The following is a 22,174-nucleotide window of genomic DNA, read 5'->3' as shown; positions in this document are numbered from 1 at the left end:
CACAATTTACCATAATCAATATTAGCAGTGAAATCCAACTGTTCTGACTTTTGTAAATCTACAACTCAGTACTTACCAAGTTACATTTTCCTTACAATTTAACATTTGCAAATTATATGAACTGAAGATGACAGTTTTACTCAATACTAGCATAATTTATGACAGAAGCAGTATGCCCTAATAACTGGGTATAGTAAGACAGGCTTGTAACACCTGCCCTTCCTGATTCTTACATGTCTAGAGTACAACACTGTATTATTCTGCTTCAGTTCTTCTCCAGTAATCATCAAGTTAACTCAAGAGACTGATACAAAATATATATTTCATTATAAAGTTCATCACATGAACTGTTTTAGTCAGCAACACATAATGCCTAATTCTAATAAATAAGAATTATGAAGACTTTGAAAGCATGCCATTCTTCAAAATCATTAAGTGTAGTTAGTATATCTTATACAGAGCATGTATGTCATAGCACAAGTTCAAAAAGGCAACATGCTTACTGTTGCTATATATTTAGATAGAAAGAACTTGAGTTTAATAAAAAACAATGTAAAAACAAGTGTATTTTATGATAAAGGCATCAGGAAACACTTGCAATAAAGTGACAAGTTGCAAAACCTAAATTTATGATAATTTATCTACACATTTGCCTTCTAAAGAATGATTAATTTCTAAAAATCAATTATCATGCTGGTTTCAAATGTATAATTTGAACTTTAACTTATAAATCATTTTATTTTCATACAAAGTATCAGTTTTCTTTCCCTCAAAGTAAAAACTCTTTAAACAGTCATGAAAGAAAAGAATATCTTAATTTAAATATTTATTCTAGGCTTAATTATATATATTTTGTTAATTTGTGGGGCTAAGACTTAACTTATAATGTGTATGTATCAGCAAACTTTGGTAGTGGTGTTATATTTTATTTTTCACTTGTGTACAAAAATTAACAAAGAAAGACATCATATATAACGAGTAAAAATCAATTTAACTTAAAAAGTATGGTGTCATTTGTATTATATGCATATTTATAAAATCAGTATTAATATTTAAATATTTTGCATGGGAGAAACATTTCTCTAATTATAACATAGCAGAGATTAAGATATCTTACAAATATTTGACTGAATGACTTAAATAGCCTTTAATACCTCCACAATAAATGAAAATGTTCGGTTTTGAAAATAAGTAAATTAAAATAACTGCCAATTGAATTTTTCCACAGAAAATAATACATCCAGAAATGGCAGTTTTGAGTGTTAAATAATTTCTATTAGATTTCTAAAAATAAATCTAGGAGATAGTTAAACATCTATCTGATAATTTAAACCTTACCAAGATATATTAAAATAAAAAGGAGGGAAGTCAGTTACAGAATTATCTTTATAAAAATTAAATAATGAATATAAAATTATGCAATTTTATAACAGAATCTAAAAGCAGTTTCCATGTCAACATGGAATCAGATTGTGAAAGGCATTATTTAAAGACAACATTTTGATGTGTTGCAGACTAGCACAAAGTCTTTAGTGATTATCTTTGATAAAAGTAGTGGCATCATCATTAAATATAAACAAAGCAAGAAGAAAATGCTGCAGATAAAATCTGATGAACAGAGTTTATGCTCTCCACTTATAACATGGTAATATCTCAACCAGGTCCAGAAGAGGACTGTATGTGTCATGAAAGTTGTCACACAAAGTAAGCAGGTAGAGATTAGAACATGACATGATAAGTTAAAAATAGCAGTAGCACAAATACTGGACTTTGCAGTGACTGAGAAGGCATGCGCAGTGACTTATTATTTTACTTGCAAGTTGATTATATTGGACAGTTGTAGCAAGAAAGTAATAAAGTTCAACTGTTACAAATATTCAAGTTCTTCACTTACCTCATCTGGATTGGCATTAAAGGTGAGGCTGCCTTCATCCAGCTGCATATATAATTTTCTAAAAGAAAATCCTATAGGAGGGTTCTTATTATATATGGAACAGTGACCCCAAGTGGATTTACACAACCTATAAAAGATAAAATCAGATAAGAAACATTACTATATTTAATGTTTCAAGTTAAACATGTATAAACATGATACAATAGTAACATGAAATGGTATAAAATTAGCTTTTATAGCTCTAAAGTTTAAAATGTTTAATATTATACTTTTTAAATTTGTTTACTAGAGTATGATAGACAAATGCCTTTAATTTAGCAATTTTGATGGCACTTAATAAATATGAGTTACAAAGATTAATAATATTCATAAGTGCTATCTGAAGCTAAATATAAACTAATAATAACAATAATAGTTAACATTTACCAAGGGCATACTGATGCCAGACATTAACTGAAGCAATGTTTAATCTTTACAACATAATCTGCTTAATTTTTATAACAATCCTATGATATTGGTGCTACAGGTAAGGAAACACAGACATGATAAAAAAAAAAGTTGCCCAAGGTTGCAAAGTTGGAGTAGAGGCAGGATTTGAATCCAAGGAGTCTTATTCCAGAGCTTGTGATCTTAACCAAGAAACTACACAGGATTAAGTAAAATGTGTGCTCTCATGTGAATAAATGAAATAAAACTGAATGGAGGGGCGATATTGCTGGGCAGGAAGACAACTTTGCTAATATATACTGCTCACAAACATTAGGGGATATTTTGTAGCTTCATATTCATTTTGAAATATCCCCTAATGTTTGTGAGCAGTATATATTAACAACAGGCAAACTATACACTGAAATTTTAATGCTATAACTTCAATATATACATCAAAAGCTGTGACATTAAGCAAAGCTATTTTTAAGATAATGCTTCAAAACACTGGCTTTTTACTATCATGGTGATACATGACTGTTTAAAAATTCAATAAAACCCAAAATGCTAACAGCTCATATTTCAAAACACACTATTTCTGCAGATTGGAATAGTTGCTTCCAACACTGTACAGAGCCATTAGCTACTTATTGTTTGAAAGTTAAAGTTTTATCTTATTACAATGCCAGAAATTCTGGCTATATACCAGAGATCATAAAATTACTCCACAGAGCATAGCATTACTCCAGAGACATGAATACCAAAATTATATTTTGATACACTTTTTAATGATTCTGTCTCAAAATAATCTGATTTTTGTGTGTTCAAAAACACCTCCTTATTACAACATACAGATGATGTATTATAGAATTGTGTACCTGAAACCTAGATATTTTTATTAACCAATGTCACCCCAATAAATTGAATTGAAAAATCAACAACAACAACAAAAACCTACTTGTAGAGATAAACACTTTCACTTTCTCACATTCATTACTGATTTTGGCTCAAACTTCCTTTTTTTCATGCATGTACAATGTACAGAAAAACAAAAAAGTCCAGAAAGAACACAAGAAAAAGCTACTGTCTCAGCCTATTAACATCAATAATTTGAAGATAGTGGGTAAAATATCTAATTTAATATAATTTGCTTAATAGTTAATTTATATCTTTGCATCATTTTTACCAAATAATTGATTTTAAAACAGTAAGTTTGGTAACTTGTTTAGAAAATTATCAATATTTTAGCAGCCTCTTTATTCTAGTCCTATAGCTTGTGACTTTTATTACTAAGCAATAGAGCCTCCTAACATTACTAAGTACTCAAAAAGTCCCTTTTTAAAATAATATAATTAAATAAACTTTGGTAAAAATGCTAGAAAACCAATGATTCTCCTATGCTTGGTAACATTTTCACAACTCAAGTATATGTGCTATTTAATGATTAATTTAGTTTCCATAAAGTAGAGTCTATCCCACCAAACATTCTTAGAGTTATAGCTCAAATTTACACTGGTATGATAGCTGCTAAAATTTATTTAATCTATATTCAGTTTAGCAAATAGATTATCTCCTTGCTTTTTAATATTTGCCTACTTCATTGATTACATGACAGTTAGATTTTTAAGTATACCTAGTCCTTATAAGGGCAGAACAAACTATACCAGAGTTCTGAACATGCTTAAGTTTTAGATATAAATTCTCACTTAACAGCTTATATTTTTAGAATAAACTGACAAGTTTTTATTTATAATCAACTGAGGCATCTTGATTGGTAACCTCTCTTCTAACTGTAACTCATTATTTTTTTATACTGCCTTTCTTTTCCAATATCAATTTGACTGTGATAAGTGTATCTTTGTATTTCTAGGTTTTAATAAAGAACAACTCAAAATCAAAGCCCCAGTTGAAAGGAATATTTCATAATACATATATACCTCATATAAAAAGAACAGTTGATTGTGCTTAGAAATATCTGAATTGAACATGGTGGACTGAACTTACCCTTGCCACAGAAGTTCATCATTAGCGAGGTCCTGCCAAACACATGAAGCTAAGCAGAGATCAGTGGCGTTCAGGTAGGACAAGATGGTAAAGCTTAGCTCGGGAGGCAACATTTCCAAATTAATGAATCCTTCCTGTTCTTTAGATTTCCTTGCCTTCAAGAGATGATATATATCAATGCCTCCCTGGACTTGTTTACGATGACTGGTGTTAGAAATGCTGCTGGCAGCCATCCTCCTGCTCTGCTCTCTGCTGAGGTAGCCTTGTTCACTATAGCCTTCCTGCTGTAGCTGCTGGTTTCTGGCCACTCTCCACAGCCCCTGACCCATCTGCAAGCCTGGGAGAAAGCCAAAATGTAAGGTTACAGTAAAAAAGGAACCTGCCTTTCCCAGTCGTGCAACAACTCTGACGTGAAACATTCATTTATCAGAATTAACATTCCTCATTAAAGCATATTAAGGAGTAATATATTACAAAGAATAGCTGGTATATCATATGTAGAAAACTTGGAAAGAGAAAGTTTCAGAAATACTTGGTTTATCACCTTTATCCCAGTTTGCTAAGTATTTTTAAAGTCCACAGGTGACATAATAATTTTTCACGTGGTGAGATTTAAAAGTTACTGGTGTCCTAAAGACTCTTACAAATTATAATTATGTGGACTTATGGGCCAGTATTAACTAGAGCTATGATCAGAGCACAAGACTTGAGTTAAAAGGCCTCTAGACCCTGTTTTTTATCACAACCCAGGCTAAGCTAAGCTAGCCCCTTTTAACCAAACTCCCAGATGCCTAACAGCTGTGAAACAGGCTTTTAGTTTAATTCTTGCCAGTCTACATTTATGTTGTAGACTGTAATAAAATGTAACATAGGCCCCAAAGTCTAATTCAGAAACCTTATAAATTAGACACCTAGAACTCCATGATAAATAGCTCAATAATGACTATTTGGTTTTGTTGTTGCTTTACATAAAAATCATAATTTAGACTAATTTTCCATTTCTCCTCCATATAGCTCTATGGATTTCTCAGAGATAACCAGGAAAAGGCAGACAAGAGTGTGCTCCAGCCTCCTCCACCCCACCTCTACCCGAATGTCCTCCAACCAGGGCAGCTCCACATTTCCGAGTTATGAATACTGGACTTCATCGTATAGAAATATAGAGAAAACTAATGGCCTAGACATCCTATTTGATCTTGGCTTTAAAATAAGTAACTCTTCCTAGGTAAATAAATTCAATGAGAAAAATGAAATCAGAATAAGCTTTTAACTAGTATAATTAACTTCATGATACCTTTTCCAAACAAAATATTCTTGTTTTATAAACCCAAGTTGGCTACTAATATGTGTGTTTATTTCAAAAGTTTGGGGGGAAAGTTCATTTTTGCATCAAACCATTAAACTAAATTTCGTAGCATAACCTGAAATTAAAATATGGTTTTGTTTTAATTAGCTGTTTACAATAAGAACTAACAAAAACAAGTCCAAGAAACAAAATCCATGGGTGACCAGAAATTTTGAAAATTATTAGGAACAATTATCTGTTAAAAGACTAGAATTCAAAATATACAAAGAACTTTTAAAACTCAACAATAAAAAAACAGTCTGACCAGGTGGTGGTACAGTGGATAAGAGCATTGGCCTGGGACGCAGAAGACCCAGGTTCAAAACCCCGAGGTCTCCAGCTGGAGTGTGGGCTCACCAGTTTGAGCAAGCAGGGTTGCTGGCTTGAGCGTGGGATCATAGACAGGAACCCGTGGTTGCTGGCTTGAGCCCAAATGTCGCTGGCCTGAAGCCCAAAGTTGCTGGCTTGAGCAAGAGGTCACTGGCTTGGCTGTTGCCCCCTCAGTTCTAGGCACATATGAAAAGCAGTCAATGAACAACTAAGGTGCCACAACAAAGAATTGATGCTTCTCATCTCTCTCCTTTCCTGTTTGTCCCTATCTGTCCCTCCATCTCTCTCGAGAAAAATAAGTAAACAAACAAATAATCCACTTAAAATGAGCAAAAGAACTAATCAGATGCCCCACTAAAAAAGATATACAGATAGCAAATATGCATATGAAAAAATGTTCAACATATGTTATTAGGCAATCACAAATCAAAACAACGAGATAGCTACACATCTACTAGAATGATTGAAATCCAAAACATTGACAAAATCAAATGCTGGCAAGGACATGGGAATGCAAAATGGCATAGTAACTTTGGAAGACAGTATGGCAGTTTCTTAGAATATTAAATATGCTTTTACCATATAGTAATCCAACATTCATGTTCCTTGGTATTTACCCAAATAAGCTGAAAACTTATGTTCACACAAAAACCTGCATATGAATGTTGACAGCAGCTCTAATCATAATTACCAAAACTTTTAAGCAACCAAGATGTCCTTCAGTAGGTGAATGGATAAACTGAGGTATACCCGGACAACAGAATATTTAGCACTAAGAAGAACTGAGCTATCATGACACAAAATGACATGTAGGGAACTTAAATGCATATTACTAAGTGAAAGAAATCGATCTAAAGAGGCATCTAATATGATTTTAATTATATGACATCTTGGAAAAGACAAAACAACTGAGAGAACAAAATAATCAACACAAAAATACAGACTATCAACAAAAATTTGTAAGGCATTTTAAGTCCCTTACAAGTGGACATTTAATTAATTTAAACATTTAATGTTTAAATATGTCATATCATATTCCAACATATATACAATTTAATTTTGATAAACACTTAACACTTTAAGACTTACAATCATAAAGAAAGGTATTTTATTTTCATCATTGTTATTTCTGTTTATCTTAGCAAGAAAATATCTAAAAGTTGCATTGATTGCTAAGTTCATCTAGCCTGTTATTTAGGATTAACTTAAATTTATTATTCTCCTTTGCTTTAGCAAAACTAAAGGTAAAAAATCAGACATGGTAACTATGTTATTTAAAACCTAAAGGTTTATGGCATTTAGTATCCATTTCTGTGCATTTCCCCTACAGCATCTTTCCAGTGGCATACCGTTAAGCAGCTGTTGTTACTCTCAGGGATGTTGCTAGGGAACACAGACTCAGGGTGATTTCCCTAGGCTCTTGACTTTAATGGGGATCACTAAAATTGAGTGCTGAACATGATTCAGAAAGCATCCGGCAGGTAGAAAGAGGTAAAGCCAGCAGCTGGTTCTTAAATTAAAAAGAAAAAGAAAAAAAACTTGAGGGGGAGAATGGAAGTTTTAGGTTCATGTATACATAATTCAGACAAAGAAAATTGCATTTTCTATTCTCCTACTGTTAAATAATACTGCAAATTGCCCTTTTGGGATTCCATTTCTCTCTCAAAGCAGTTGTCGATACTGGGCAAGAATGCAGTATAATAAACCACTTGAGTAAGTTTAATATCGTAAGTTTAGCCTTTGGAGAAGAAAAGGGTGTTTATGGTGTTTCATCCCCACTCCCAACCTTCCTTAGGGTACAGGGATGTGGAATGTGGGTGGAACTGTCAGAAAAGTGATAAAACTCTCAAAGGACATGATATCCATTACAGATGTTGTAAAGCAAGTCATGTAAGGGAGCAGTGTTGTGGACTCGGAAGTCAGACGAGTTTAAATCTTCACTCCACTGGTTATTACTTACAGGACCTTGGGGAATTTACTTGACTAGTCTAAGCTTTAGTTTCTTCGTATGTAGTGTGAAAAATAATAATACTTATTACTATAAGTATTAAATTATTGTATTAAATTAGATAACATATGTAAAGTTTCATTCCACAGCTAATACTAAGATATTATCTATTAATTTGTTTTGACAATATATTTTCATGAAGTAAAATAATGAGTTCTTTGGTAAAATATATTTAATGATATTTTAATAGTCCCGATGTTTTGCCCACCAAATAAACTCATTTGAACACGTTGGTACTTGCACAGCTCGTAATGTTTATATACATAATTCTTCATCTTCTTTAGTTATCTGATATTTCAACTATAGTTATTTTTTCTTTTATCGCAATGATCACATTAAAAAAAAACCTAAAGAACAAATATTCCTGCCTTCTATTTCACAAAATGTTTTTAAAATTCAGCATGCCTTATGATAGTCTCAGTAGAAATGCCATGAAACACATCTTATGTTATCATTAGAAAGCTTCAACATTTGGCTCTAAGAGATACAAAATACGAGATAGTTTCATGATGGGTTCTTAAGTATTTTCAAACTCTTATAATATGTCATTTGTGCCAATTATTTGGTCAAAAAAATTAAGCTGCAGAGTAGAGTCACTGATTAGGCAAAGAATATCAAACTGAATAAAAATTACACACAAAAGAAGTTTTTGTATTTGAAATAAATACTCTTGGTATAAACTTGGATTTTGTGATGAAATCACTGCTAATTATTTGTTCACTCAAAACAGATTGAGGAAAATACAGTGTGTCCGTAAAGTCATGGTGCACTTTTGACCAGTCACAGGAAAGCAACAAAAGACGATAGAAATGTGAAATCTGCACCAAATAAAAGGAAAACCCTCTCAGTTTCTGTAGGATGATGTGGCAGCATGTGCACATGCGCAGATGATGACGTAACACCATGTATACAGCGGAACAGCCCACGGCCATGCCAGTCGAGATGTAGACAGTACAGAGGAAAGTTCAGTGTGTTCTGTGGCTCGCTAAATTCGAATCTGTGACCAAAGTGCAATGTGAATATCGGCGCGTTTATAACCAGCACACAGGAATAACATTACTCGATGGGATAAGCAGTTGAAGGAAACCAGCAGTTTGGTAGAGAACCCTGTTCTGGTAGGCCATCAGTCAGTGACGAGTCTGTAGAGGCTATACAGGATAACTACCTAAGGAGCCTTAAAAAATCTGTGTGTGAGCCCACATCGAACTGCACTGAATAGGTATGAAACTGGGAGAGTTTTCCTTTTATTTGGTGCAGATTTCACATTTCTATCGTCTTTTGTTGCTTTCCTGTGACTGGTCAAAAGTGCACCATGACTTTACGGACACACTGTAGTTATTTCTTGGAGACAATACTTAACCTTACAAGAACATAATTAGTCTATTTCATGTACAAATAAAAAAAACACCAGTCAATTCTTGTAGTTCTATAAAGTCACTGCAAACACTGAATTAGCAAATACTGAACCATTGTTCCTAGCAGAAATTAAGGATTAGGTTCCGGTGAGCCTCTGGATGTAACATTTTTTCCAACCCATCAGTACATAATCATGTTTCATATGTGTTTCTGTTGAGTCATTGACACAGAACACCAATCCTGAAAGAACCTTATCTCAAGGGTAATTCTCTGTAAAGCATCAGCATAGTCCTCTTAATTGTAAGAAACACTGCATACTTCAGTATTCTTCTTGGGGGCCATTTTTAATGACAAAATTATCAACAGTACAGATGTGAAAAATGTAGCACTAAACAGACTACAAAAAAGACTGTTTACAACATGAGTACTAAAATAAGAAGGTAGAGTACTGCCTTATTCAAATTTAGCTGGGAATCTGTGCCTTCACAGGTGTGAGTTTATGGAGCTCAGCAAACATCCAAGAATGACTGGAAAAGTGCCATAGAATTGACCTGAAGGATAAAAAATATTAATGAGTAGGCAAAATCACTAATACAAATAATGAGAACTGTAATTAATACTATTCAAGATGTCCTAATGCATTTTCTTCCAAATTTGAATATATTTTGTTTACAGTTTCTTTATCACGTTCAGAGGATTGATAAGATTCTAAGGAGCTTTCAAAATGAAACCAAAACTATTTTCTGTTGGTCTCCAACTTCGTTTTTTATTATCTGACAAAAATAAGCAAACATTTCACAATTACTCAGGTTACAGAGGAGAAATTATGCTAACAAAAAAATTCTTTAGAAGATATCAAAATTGAAATTCTTCCTTTTAGAGAAGAAAAACAATTATGGGGTAAAATTAGTCAATTAGGACACATATTTTCTTGTTTTTCTGAATAGTAATAAAATGGACACTTATAAACAAAGATTTAGCTCCTCTTAAGTAGTTTAAATTCTTCACAGAGAAAAACACAAATATAATAAAATTTGGAACTCCTTTTTAAATTGGATAAAGCATCAAATGAAGCAATGGCCAAACAGGCAAGTTTATATTATTCCGGAGTTCACATTTTCCTGGAATTATGCAAACATGGCTATCAATTTGACTAATCTTGATCATTGTGATATAGTAGTCAGTTTCCTCTGTCTCAGAGCTATTACAGTGGTATAAGGATCAAATAAATATTCATGCTCAATTCTGCACTACTCACAAATGCACTCCACAAGCTTGGTAATGGACAGGCGACTCAAAAACCTGGCACTAAGGGCCATTGAACAGGGATTGGTAACCAAACTAAGTGACCTTAAATACTCAGTGGTGTTATGGATAAATGTGTCACCTCAGGTAAAAGACAGGAGCTATTTTGTATTTTAATCTCATGTATATAAAATTCATATTTTGGTGTTCTTTATTGTATCGTATCTTACACTTGAAAGTTATCTTCTTAATTCTGTTGTGTGTGTGCTTTTTTTTTTACAGAGACAGAGAGAGGGGGATAGATAGGGACAGACAGACAGGAATGGAGAGAGATGAGAAGCATCAATCATCAGTTTTTCGTTGTGGCACTTTAGTTGTTCACTGATTGCTTTCGCATATGTACCTTGACCATGGCGCTACAGCAGACCGAGTAACCCCTTGCTCAAGCCAGCGACCTTGGGTCCAAGCTGGTGAGCTTTGCTCAGACCAGATGAGCCCGTGCTCAAGCTGGCGACCTCAGGGTCTCAAACCTGGGTCCTCCGCATCTCAGTCCGATGCTCTATCCACTGTGCTACCACCTGGTCAGGCTAACTTCCTAATTTTTAAAGTCCTATGCTTCCATGCCCCAGTAGCTAAGTTGATGTAAATGGAAATTAATATAAATTTAGCAAGATTCCTGCATTTTTAAAAAATAAGGTCTTTGGAAAATATTTACCAAGAAGAATGCCTACAGTTTCTTGCTTAACTAAAGATCTATTTATGGAGCAAACAGCCACTGTTACCTCTGTTGTAGCCCTACCTGTCAACATTCTAAGCATGTTACATGTAGGATTATGCATCAGTAGAGCTTTTTCTTCCAAAACAGCTCTTTTGGTATTGCATAGCTTAATTTTAATATGGTGAACTCTAAAATTATTTCAGTTCATTTATATACATAGTTTTAGGAATAAGTTTTAAACCAGAATCAAGATAGATATAAATGGTAAGGTGCATCTCATTAATATAATTTATGACATAAGGTAGCGAGTTTCAACTGGTGTGCTGCCAAGAATTTTTAAACATGCAATACCTGACTATTTAGTCAGGGGCACTGAGCTCTTTTCCCTTAGATTGTCAAATAAAAAATGACAACAGCCCACACAACAATAGCTGCCCAGTGTGAATGAATCAAAATTACACCTACTTTATTGTCACATCAGCAAAACATATATATTTTGGTATGCGTCAGAATTTTAGTAATTAGTTTATGTGTACCATGAGTAAAAAAAGAAAAAAAAAGAAAGGCTAAAAATCACTGGCAGAAGGTATCAATTGGACAATAGATAGAAGAATGTTTTAACTCATTTTTGAAAAAAATCTTTCATAGTCAACTTTGGCCTCTTATTAAAGATAAAATATTAAGCATACATATTTATCACCTTTCCCTCCTATTAAAGGTAGAAACTAAGTCTAAAAGAGAAGGGAAAATAGGATTTTGGGTCAATATGAGATTTCAAAAGATTTCTCTAACATGCAAGTGGAAGGTGGAGTGGTTCCTAATGAACCCATGATGAGGGAGGAGAGGAAAGTCTGAAACAGTGCCGAGAGAGAAGCACGTGACACAACCCCCAAGAGGCTTCTAGGGGTCTGCAACAGAGTGTAAGGATGGGAGTAATTCAGAGCAAAATGAGGAACAAAAACCAGGATTAACATATCTGGGTCATTGCTCCCTTACACAGTAATGAGAAAAAAAATCCCCCTTACAATTTTTTTGTGATAATTAAATTAAATATGCACAATCTATCTACCAACACACATAGCTTAGGCATCTACTCCAACCCGTTTCCTTACCTAGGCAAAGTGAAGAACTGTTTTCACTACATAAGTTGAATGACTCTAGTGAAAAGACTCCCCTCCTCTCCTACTAGCATATACAAGTGGACCAGCATAATGGCTATCAGACCAGGTTGCAGGGCAGCCCTCTACAGATGCATATATCTATAAATCAGCTTTTTACTATCTCAAAGATCCAACAGGCAATCATTCAAGTACAGCTGAAACATACACGGTTTATTTCTCCTGATTTCATCCAGTGACTCTTCAATAAAAGTTAAGTTTAATCTTAAGCTAATAGACATATAAAATCATACACTCTACATATTACATATTGAGAGTTTGCCTGGAGTAGGAATCCACTGAAGCTCTGCTATATATGAATATGGTGGAGAGGTACCCCTTTCTCCCAACCGTCCCCTTTCCAGTCCACCTGGGACCTCCTTTAAATCTATCAAAATCTGTTTCTTAAATATGTGTTATGAATGTCCAGGGAGCTAAAAGAAAGTCAAAACAAAACAAAAGTAATGGCAGAATGCCTAAAGGGAATTAGGATTTAGAGAAGAAGCTCCCAACCTGAAACAATTTGAGCATCAAACTAAAAATAAGGACAATAAAGAATTATAATCCATCACATAAAAAAGAACCCATGATTCTATACTGATGATCAATAAATACATATATAAAGGAAAAAAGAAAGCTCTCCCTTATAGTAAAAATGCAACAAATAAAGATAAAGTAATGGAGCCTGACCTGTGGTGGCAGTTGATAAAACATCAACCTGAAATGCTGAGGTCACTGGTTCAAAACCCCAGGATTGCCCGGTCAAGGCACATACGAGAAGCAACTACTACAGGTTGATGCTTCCTGCTCCTCCCCCACCCTCTCTAAAATCAATAAACAAAATCTTAAAAAAAAAAAGAATAATAAAAGAAAAATATTATCATTTTATAGCCATCGCAGAAAAGATAATTCAGGCAAGAATTGTCAATGGATGCTGAATCTAGAGTTTCGTAAAAAACAAAATATTTACAGAGTACCAAAGTAACTCTTCACATTTTATTCATTAATTACAAAAAGAAATTAAGAAATCAAACTGTGTTTAACCAAATTATCAAAATTAACATTTACCAATAATAGACAAATGAACATCATGTGCTCTTGGACATGCTACGCTGGGAAGGACACAACATGAGGTATATGGTATTCCACACAAAAAAACCCACACAAAAATGTATAAGCTGGATCTAATTATAAGACTATCAGAGAAACCCAAATGAAGTCTTAAAAACGACAGAATATTTTTTCTTCAAAATTCCAATGCTGGAAAGCCAAAGAAAGGCCAAGGAGCAGTTCCAAATTAAAGGGGACAAAAAAAAAATGACATCTAAATGTAATGTGTGGGATGGATCTTGTACTGGAAAAAAATTCCTATTAAGGGCATTATTAGGATAATTAAAAAACTAGATACATGGGCGGAAGATTGAATAAAAATATTGTGTCAATGTTAAATATCCTGAATTTGATAACTGTACAGTAGCTTTAGTTCAGAAAAACACAGTAACATCTATTTCTATAGATAGAAAATGATAAAGCTGTATTACATAATTATTTTAATTGGTGAATCTTAGTAAAGGGTATACGTTATTTTTATTTATTTTATAACCTTTCTGTACACAAACATTTCCTGGTTGTGTATCAGGCACATGATTTTGGAAAAACTTGAGTTTGATGTGCACTCAGTTTAGGAATTACTGCCTTAAGGCTTGGTTTCAAACAGACTGAAAACTATTAGCTAAGGAGATAAATACTCAGCATTATGGATTAAAGAGTAGTAGAAGACCCCACTCAAGGAAAACATCAAAATAGTCGAAAAGAATTACTTTTGCCATTTTTGATAGAAAATTTTATTTCAAAGCATGGAGAAATTTTTATTTTAAAGAAAGTAGCAAAACATACCTTCACTTCTTTTGTGTGTGGAGATTTAAGGCTTGGACTTCCTGTCTGTGTTCCCTCCTTTTGTACATACTTATTTACATATCCAATAATATAGACAGTAAACAATATTTTTTGTACTTTGAACCCCATTTATTTTTTACTGTGCCAAGAACTCTGTGAAAAACATATATATAATAGCATTTTAATCCTGCCAACAACTCTAAGAAGGTATCTGTTATTATTCTAATTTATAGCCAAAGAAATAGTTACCCAGAGAAATTAAGTAACTTGGCCTGAGATTTGATAGCTGGCAGATGGAAGACTTAGGATTCAAACTCAGGTCTGAGTCCAAAGCTTTTATTCTTAACCATCAAACCACGTGCCCAGAGTTGTTAGAGCTCACAGCTCACAGATGGCAAAGGCAATCTGCCATCTGTTTCTTTCTCACTGGTTTGCATCTTTTGCCTCTGTCACTGCTTATTAACTCCATTCTTGTTCCCAGCTGTGCTTCTCTTGTAGGCTACTGTTCTTCTGGAAAGCACATAGGCTCTGATGTGAAAAGATGCTCTAGGTCAAACTCCAGCACAAAATGTGATGAGCCTGTTGTCTGAGGTCCTCATTTGCCTCATTAGTAAAATAATGGGTAATTTGTATCCAAGGGGACTTAGAGAACCTAGCCCATAGTAGGTAGTTTATAGTAAGAGCTAGTTTTGTAGTCACTCCTCAAGCCCTTTTAAATGATTTTTTTTTCTTCTTTCAGATAGAGACAGAAAGGGAGAGAGGTGAGAAGCATTAACTCATAGTTGCTTCACTTCAGTTGTGTATTGATTGCTTTCTCATAAGTGCCTTGATGGGGTGAGAGGAGCTCAAGTCGAGCCAATGACCCCTTGCTCAAGCCAGTGACCTTGGGATCATGTCAGTGACACCGTACTCAAGCTAACGAGGCCCATGCTCAAGCCGGGGACCTCGGAGGAGTTTCCAACCGGGTCCTCAGAGTCCTGGGCAGATGCTCCATCCACTGAACCACCACCAGTCAGGCTTAAATGATAACTCTTATTTTGGCTTTCCATTTCAGAGTACACCTGATTATTTTGGATTTAATTACCCGAGTAATCATAATCCTGGTTCTAAATTTCATTAATTGAGGATCTGCGATATTTAGAGTTCCATTTACCTTTGCTAGGGGAAGAAAATAACAACTAGTAAATATATATAGTAAGTAGAAGCTAACTTTGCTTAGGTTGATACACTATATATAAAACAGTTTGGCAAATAAGGTCAGTGATAACAGAGATACCTTTTTGGTGTTAAGTATTACTATAATGTTTAATCACTATTGATATGCTAATGCTCAACAGAGAGATGGATATAAATTTTCTTGACACTGTTACTCTGGAGGGTAAATTTATAATTGGAGCTCCAATTATGCCATATGGTGTGTGACTGTAAATACTTCAAACAAGGTTTCTGAGCTTCTATTTCCCATAAAATGAGGGAATTCGCTCCTATCTATTTTATAGGGTTGCTAATGAGCCTTAACTAACATAACATATATAAAAGCCTCTTTTAATTGTTAACACAGTATGTAGGTCTTGCCTCACTTTCTTTTTCTCTAATGTAAACATCTGAGAAACAGCCATATGTACTTTTTTGATATGATTTTGGATGTAGTTTTCTCTTTTTAAAAAAAGATAGTAAAAGTCTTAGTCTAAATAAATTTGTTGCAAATAGCATAAAGGAACTTCTACCTGGAAGGCACTACAAATTAGATTAATTACCAACAACTATATCAGTTAGTTTTTAAGAACAATAATACTTTTCTGTTTACTTCCAGTGGACGGCTATATTTCTAAAAGAGATGGTGTTTTTGACTGACTGTGCTTGTAATGTCTTGTCTGCTTTCAAAAGGATAGAGTATTTCTACCAAATAATAAGATAGAAATTATTTTATTAATAGCTGTTGGTATATGTAATATAAAACCTATTTTAAAAATATTAAGCAGCTTTAATCAAAACATCTCCTTGTAACAGTTAAAACATCAAATTAAGCACTATTCTATATGAAAAAGGTAAGTGTACTAATGCTTTTACTAATTCCATGACACTAAGAATTCAAACAATACAGGCTGTGGAGACAGCAATAAGTAATAAAGAATGGTTTATATACTATGCAGGTAGAGAATACACAGTGGAAGATGGGAAGAATATAAAGCAGTCTGGAGGACTAAAAAAAAAAATTCTGCTTTAAATATTTTTGTTTGAAGCAAACTGATTCCATAAATTTCTTCCTGAGCAAACACGGTTAAATCATTGGTTTTTAATGACTGACATGAAAAATCTCATTTAAATACTCATTATAAGTGGTTAACTTCTTCAATATTTCTTAAGTATTTTCATAGTGGAATTTATAAATAAGAAATTTCCTATGTCAGATAAAGATAAAATTGTGTGCTAAAAGAGTTATTGTTTAAATGCAACTTCTATCAAGATTTAAAGATGAGATACTCAGTTATTTGTATCTTTTTGAAATTTTAAATTTTTTCCTCATAGAAACTAACAACTATATTTTCACTTATTTTAGGTTTTAAAAAATCTTTAAGTGATATGATGTGCTACTAATCAATGGCATAGGAACATAGGAGATTCTGTGAGAAAACATTTTCTATGAAACATTTAGAATCAATTTGGCTGCCCAGCATTTATTTCTCTACTTCTAAAAGAACAGACCACCAAAGTAGTTTAGTAGCGTCTGAGTAGAGAACCAAGGGGGAAAAAAAGGAAAGGAAAGAAAGGAAAAAAATCTGATAACCAATCACACCTCTAAAATTGAAAGGCAACAACTGTAGGGAAATGAGGGAAGGGTGCGTCCACAAGGAGGTCTTTCTAAGGAGAAAAGGGAAATAGCTAAGTACTAAGAGGTCACAGGGTACATTAAACACACATAAAAAAAAAAAGAACCACTCATTAAATTTAAAGATCTGGTCCTGCAAGAGCAGTTTTTGTTCCTAAAAGGCATACTTGTTGTACTTTTTTAATTCACAAAGATTTACAATATTACTTTGTTTTCTGGAGGTTTTCTCCTGTTCTTTACTTTGATTCTGTAGTAAGTGTTACCAAGTGGCATCTAAACAAATGTAAAAATTAAGATGTGTAATTTCAATGTAACCAAAAGCTGAGAATTTTGTGCCTATTTAATGTCACTGATTCAGTTTCTTCAGCTTCTTTTGTAAAGTGTTTCATCGTCTGTTTTAACTTTTAAATAAAAGAAATTTATCATAATTCTCACCAGCATTATTTTTAATTACACTGGTTCTTACTTAACTGCACTATTTACTCAACCTCATTATAATCCTAGCTGCATTTCCCACCTCCTTGGGACATAACACACTCCAAGCCCACCAACCACAATGACCATTCCTATGAGAGTTGTAGAATTAAAAAACAAAACAAAAAACTGTAATCCTCAATGAATTACTTTTATACAAAACAATGTGTTAAAATAAAAATAAATATTGAGGGAAGCTCAAAATAAGAGGAAAATCAGAAACAAGAGAAAACATCAAATGAAGAAACTGACATAAAACATGGATTTGATTCACGCTCCTATTTTCTACATCAAAAAAAAAAAATTATTGATTGATTTTAGAGAGACAGAAACATCAATTGGTTTCTGTATGTGCCCTGACCAGGGATGGAACCCACAACCTTTATATATTGGGACAATGTGCTAGGGCAATTCAGGCTCCTCTTTAACTAGTTATGAGTATTGGGCAATTCACTTACATTTCAAAGCTCAGTTTCCTCACCTGTATACAAGGGTTGTGAACTAGATCCCTAAGGTCTCTCTTAGCCACAAAATTCTATGATTCTATAAAAATAAAACAAGAAAAATTTCTTTAAAGAGGTGACAGAGTCAGATGTGTGTGTATGTGTGTGTGTATGTGTTTGTGTGTATTTAACATCTGTCCTTTCCATCTTTTCCATGTTCATGACTTTTACAAATCGCTACTAAGTATGAGCTGATAGGAGTTCTTTGAGCTAATCAATGGCATAGGAAGTGATGGCTCACTTGCTAAATCTCTCTTTCAAAAAACTTATGAAATGCTATGCAATCTATTCTTGAAGAATATACAAACTGCTGATCACAGAACTAAACTCTCTAAACCTGCTGCCTAAATTTGAAACTAAAAATATCTTTTTTCATCTTTATATCACAAAAGTACTTGCCCCAAGTATGATGTAAACTTATTCAAGTCAGGACATTTTAGTTTTATTGTAGAATCTATGTCAATAAATTTGTCAGAATCACAAAACAATGAGAAAAAAATAAATAGAAACATAAATTTCTAGAAGTAGATGTACAATATTAAAGTTGTTTTAAAATCTTAAGTAAAACAGTTCAATGAAAAAGCATCATGAGTTAGATGTGTTTTTCACAGACTTTCAATATTAATGACCTTGAAGCGTTATCACAGGCCAGGCAAGGGATTAGGATCAGTTTCCAAATTCGAATCACGATGTAGAAAAAAAACAAATAGCTGCACACAGTCGTTGGTTAAGCAATGAACTATTAAATCATAAATCTGAATGGCTGATTTTAATGCACTGTGATAAAAGAAAAGATCATCTCTTGATAATTAGTCTATACTATGTATAACAACCCACAAAGCATTCTCTATTAAACTGATCATATGTAATACATTACAATAAATATTTTAGCTTATCTAGAAGTTATTACCATAAGATATTTTGTGGTAGGAAGTATTTCAACTGTTACTTTTGTAAGCATCTGTTTAAATTTTTGCAGCCATCTAAGGGCCCCAAACTACTATAAATGAAATACAGTACATTAACCTGATAGGGAACCCCAATTTAGAAGCCAAGTTTACAGTAAGAATTGACACAATCCTGCTGGTATTAAGCCCCTGAGGAATAACAGATAAACTAGAATAATATTTTTACTAATAGATTTACAACATCTTTCAAATTTGGAAGAAGCATAGGCAATTTTACAGTGGGTCACAGCAAAAATAGTGTCACAAAAGAACCTGAATCATATACCTTTAATTTCTGATAAACTTTTATGGTTCACTGACAAAAGCTGTGCTAGTAATGTGCATCCAAGTAATACTCGAAAAGGTAGTATCTGCCAGACATACAAGACACATATCCACTCTAAGACATACCTCTCCCATCTCTAATTGATCTACCAACATAAAGACTGCCACTGACCTGCATTCTTTCTATACCAGAAGGCTTTCCTCTACCACAGGGGTCGGGAACCGTTTTGGCTGAGAGAGCCATGAATGCCACATATTTTAAAATGTAATTCCGTGAGAGCCATACAATGACCCGTGTACATCAAACATTATCCGATAAAAATTTAGTGTTGTCCTGGAGGACAGCTGTGATTGGCTCCAGCCACCCGCAACCATGAACATGAGTGGTAGGAAATGAATGGATTGTAATACATGAGAATGTTTTATACTTTTAACATTATTATTATTTTATATTAAAGATTTGTCTGTGAGCCAGATGCAGCCATCAAAAGAGCCACATCTGGCTCGCGAGCCATAGGTTCCCGAGCCCTGCTCTAACATTTCCTAATTCCTTTCCTCCTTATCTTTGCTCATGGTTTTGTTTTTTTTTTGGATACATAAAATGGCAATAGGTAATGAATACACAATTCCCAACTGTGATTTGCTCTGCTCCCGTAGACTGTAAAATACAAGCATTCCTCTCACCCACATCATCATCCCTCCGGCAGTTCCCCAAGCAGAGGTTCCCCAAGAGAAGTTCCCCTCTCTTCACATAGTAGGAGGAAAAAAGACGACAAAAAACCCCAAAACAAAACAAAATAAAACACAACAACAACAACAACAAAAAGCTTTTCCAAGAGAGATAAGGCTTGTACGAGTTTATTTCTTCACATTCTGGCCCTTCTTCCTTGTCTGAATGCATTTCTTTTTACTTCATTTCTGCTCAGTTATTCCTAACCTATGGATTCCTAAAAGTTATCAGTCAGATTTCTGTGTTAGGCAGCCTTAGTCTACAATGGTCCTCAAAGATCCTTCCATCTTGAGATTTATGCCTTGTGTAATCCTTTCCAGATAGATTTTGGGTTGGATTACTGAGTTATTTCTAACATGCAGTAGTGATGGGATAAATTGATGAGATTAGGTTATAAAAGACTATAGAGTCTTGTGTGTTCTGTATTAGATTAAAGCCAGCTGCTATCCAGTGAGGCAGCCTTTGGAAAACACAGGCCTACCAATGACCAGGTGTATTGCACACGGAAATGAATCCCTCCATCCCTCAGTGGAGCCTTTAGGTGAGATCTCAGCACCCAGATACAGCTCATCTACAGCTGCCTGAAAGAATATGAGTCAGAGGTACTCTGCGAAGCTGGGCATGAATTTCTGACCCTCAGAAACTTAGAGTTAATAAATATTTATATTTGTTATTTTAAGCAGCTAAATTTGGGGGTTAATTTGTCACTCAGCAATGGATAATACAGTATCTCATCAAATTGTCAAGTTAACTGGTTAAAAATGGTAAGTTTCTTCCTCAACCTGAAAAAATAGAATAAAATTTATCCTTCATTCTGCTAAATTTTCTATACCATTTTCCTATGTGTGTGTATGTGGGGGGGGGGGGACCCTTCTACCTCACAAATAAGGTTACCAAATGCCAAGAATTAAAAGAAGAAGAAAAGCTGAAATGAAAAGCATAAATTAGTTCCACCCTGCAGTAGTAAAGATCATGATATACTCATTTGGGCAGAAATCCTTGAAAATATAAATTCCACTCGTTAAAACAAGTATATTCAATTATTAAATTACTAAGTATATAAAAGAACCTAAAAACAAAACAAACCACAACAACAAAAAACCCCAACAGCCAAAACTTAAATGATTGAGACTTAGGAATCATTTATTTCATGCAATTAATAATATTTAATTGAGTACCCACCACGTAAGAAACTGAAGCCCAGTCACAGAGAAACAAGAGAAGACACTCTAAGAATCTGCCAAATTTATGTCCAAAGTTTGACAACTGAAGCCAACTGGCAATTTATCGTGACCTTAAGTATGTTTGCTGAAAAGCATGTGAAGAACCGAAAATTGTGCCTATGTACCAAAACGGAAAAAAACCAAACACCACCACTTTGCTTGAAAAGCAACATTTGGATTAGACGAGAGTAAGCATGGCTGTTTCTCGGCTTCATTTCAGGAGGGAGCCCGGTCACTCCGTGGGGCCCCAAGACGACCTTACACCTCAATGGCCTAGAAACACAAGGAACACACCTACTCCCGCCTCCTGATACTGATTCCTCATTTTAATAAGCCAGCACCGCTGTCGCTCAAGATGCTTTACACTGTCATTGGTCCCCAAAGTCTTGCTGGTTGGCAAGTTTCTGCCAACTGGCAAGCACCGGCTATCTTTATTTGTGAGGGGAAAAGTAGGGGTGTACAGGGCAAAGAAGCAAAAGCTCCGCAATATCTAGGCTGACGCTTGTACCTGAGCGACCTGCGATCCCCACCGCCGCCGCGACGATTCGGCCTCTTGGTGGGGGCTTTTAGCCAAAAGAAAATGGCTCAGCCGGGAACTGGTGCCCAGGCCATGGAGAAGCCGGCTCAGACTTCACTTGTTCACGCCAGTGGAGATGACGGCGGCGAGAATCTCAGGAACAGCACTGGATTTCCTCCAAACTGAGCGCACCTCAAGCTGCAGCAGATAGGGCTGCCGACTGTCCGAGTTTTGACGTTTCCTATTGTTGCCGGAAGTGACGTTCCGGCTCTGAGCCTTAAAGAAA

At 34.5% G+C, this 22,174-nt stretch overlaps 1 protein-coding gene across 3 annotated transcripts in view; it reads right to left on the bottom strand.

The window, feature by feature from the left end:
- The window catches only part of FBXO8 (F-box protein 8), a 42,379-nt gene extending 20,238 nt beyond the window's left edge, over positions 1–22,141 (bottom strand). Inside the window, exons 1-4 of one of the 3 annotated variants that reach the window (XM_066279052.1) lie at positions 21,880–22,141; positions 7,349–7,509; positions 4,325–4,661; positions 1,895–2,021 (exon numbers count right to left, since the gene is read on the bottom strand). In XM_066279052.1, coding sequence (XP_066135149.1) covers positions 1,895–2,021; positions 4,325–4,653 — 456 coding nt within the window. In that variant the 5' untranslated portion in view covers positions 4,654–4,661; positions 7,349–7,509; positions 21,880–22,141. Of the gene's footprint in view, positions 1–1,894; positions 2,022–4,324; positions 4,662–6,026; positions 6,133–7,348; positions 7,510–21,879 lie in introns of those variants that run through there. The other 2 variants (XM_066279041.1, XM_066279062.1) reach the window with 2 other exon arrangements.
- Positions 22,142–22,174: the final 33 nt, after the last annotated feature.

The sequence above is a fragment of the Saccopteryx bilineata genome, chromosome 1 (assembly GCF_036850765.1).
Source record: "Saccopteryx bilineata isolate mSacBil1 chromosome 1, mSacBil1_pri_phased_curated, whole genome shotgun sequence".
Taxonomy (NCBI): domain Eukaryota; kingdom Metazoa; phylum Chordata; class Mammalia; order Chiroptera; family Emballonuridae; genus Saccopteryx; species Saccopteryx bilineata.
The sequence above is the reverse complement of the archived record's forward strand: the minus strand, read 5'-3'. Positions and strand labels throughout refer to the sequence as shown.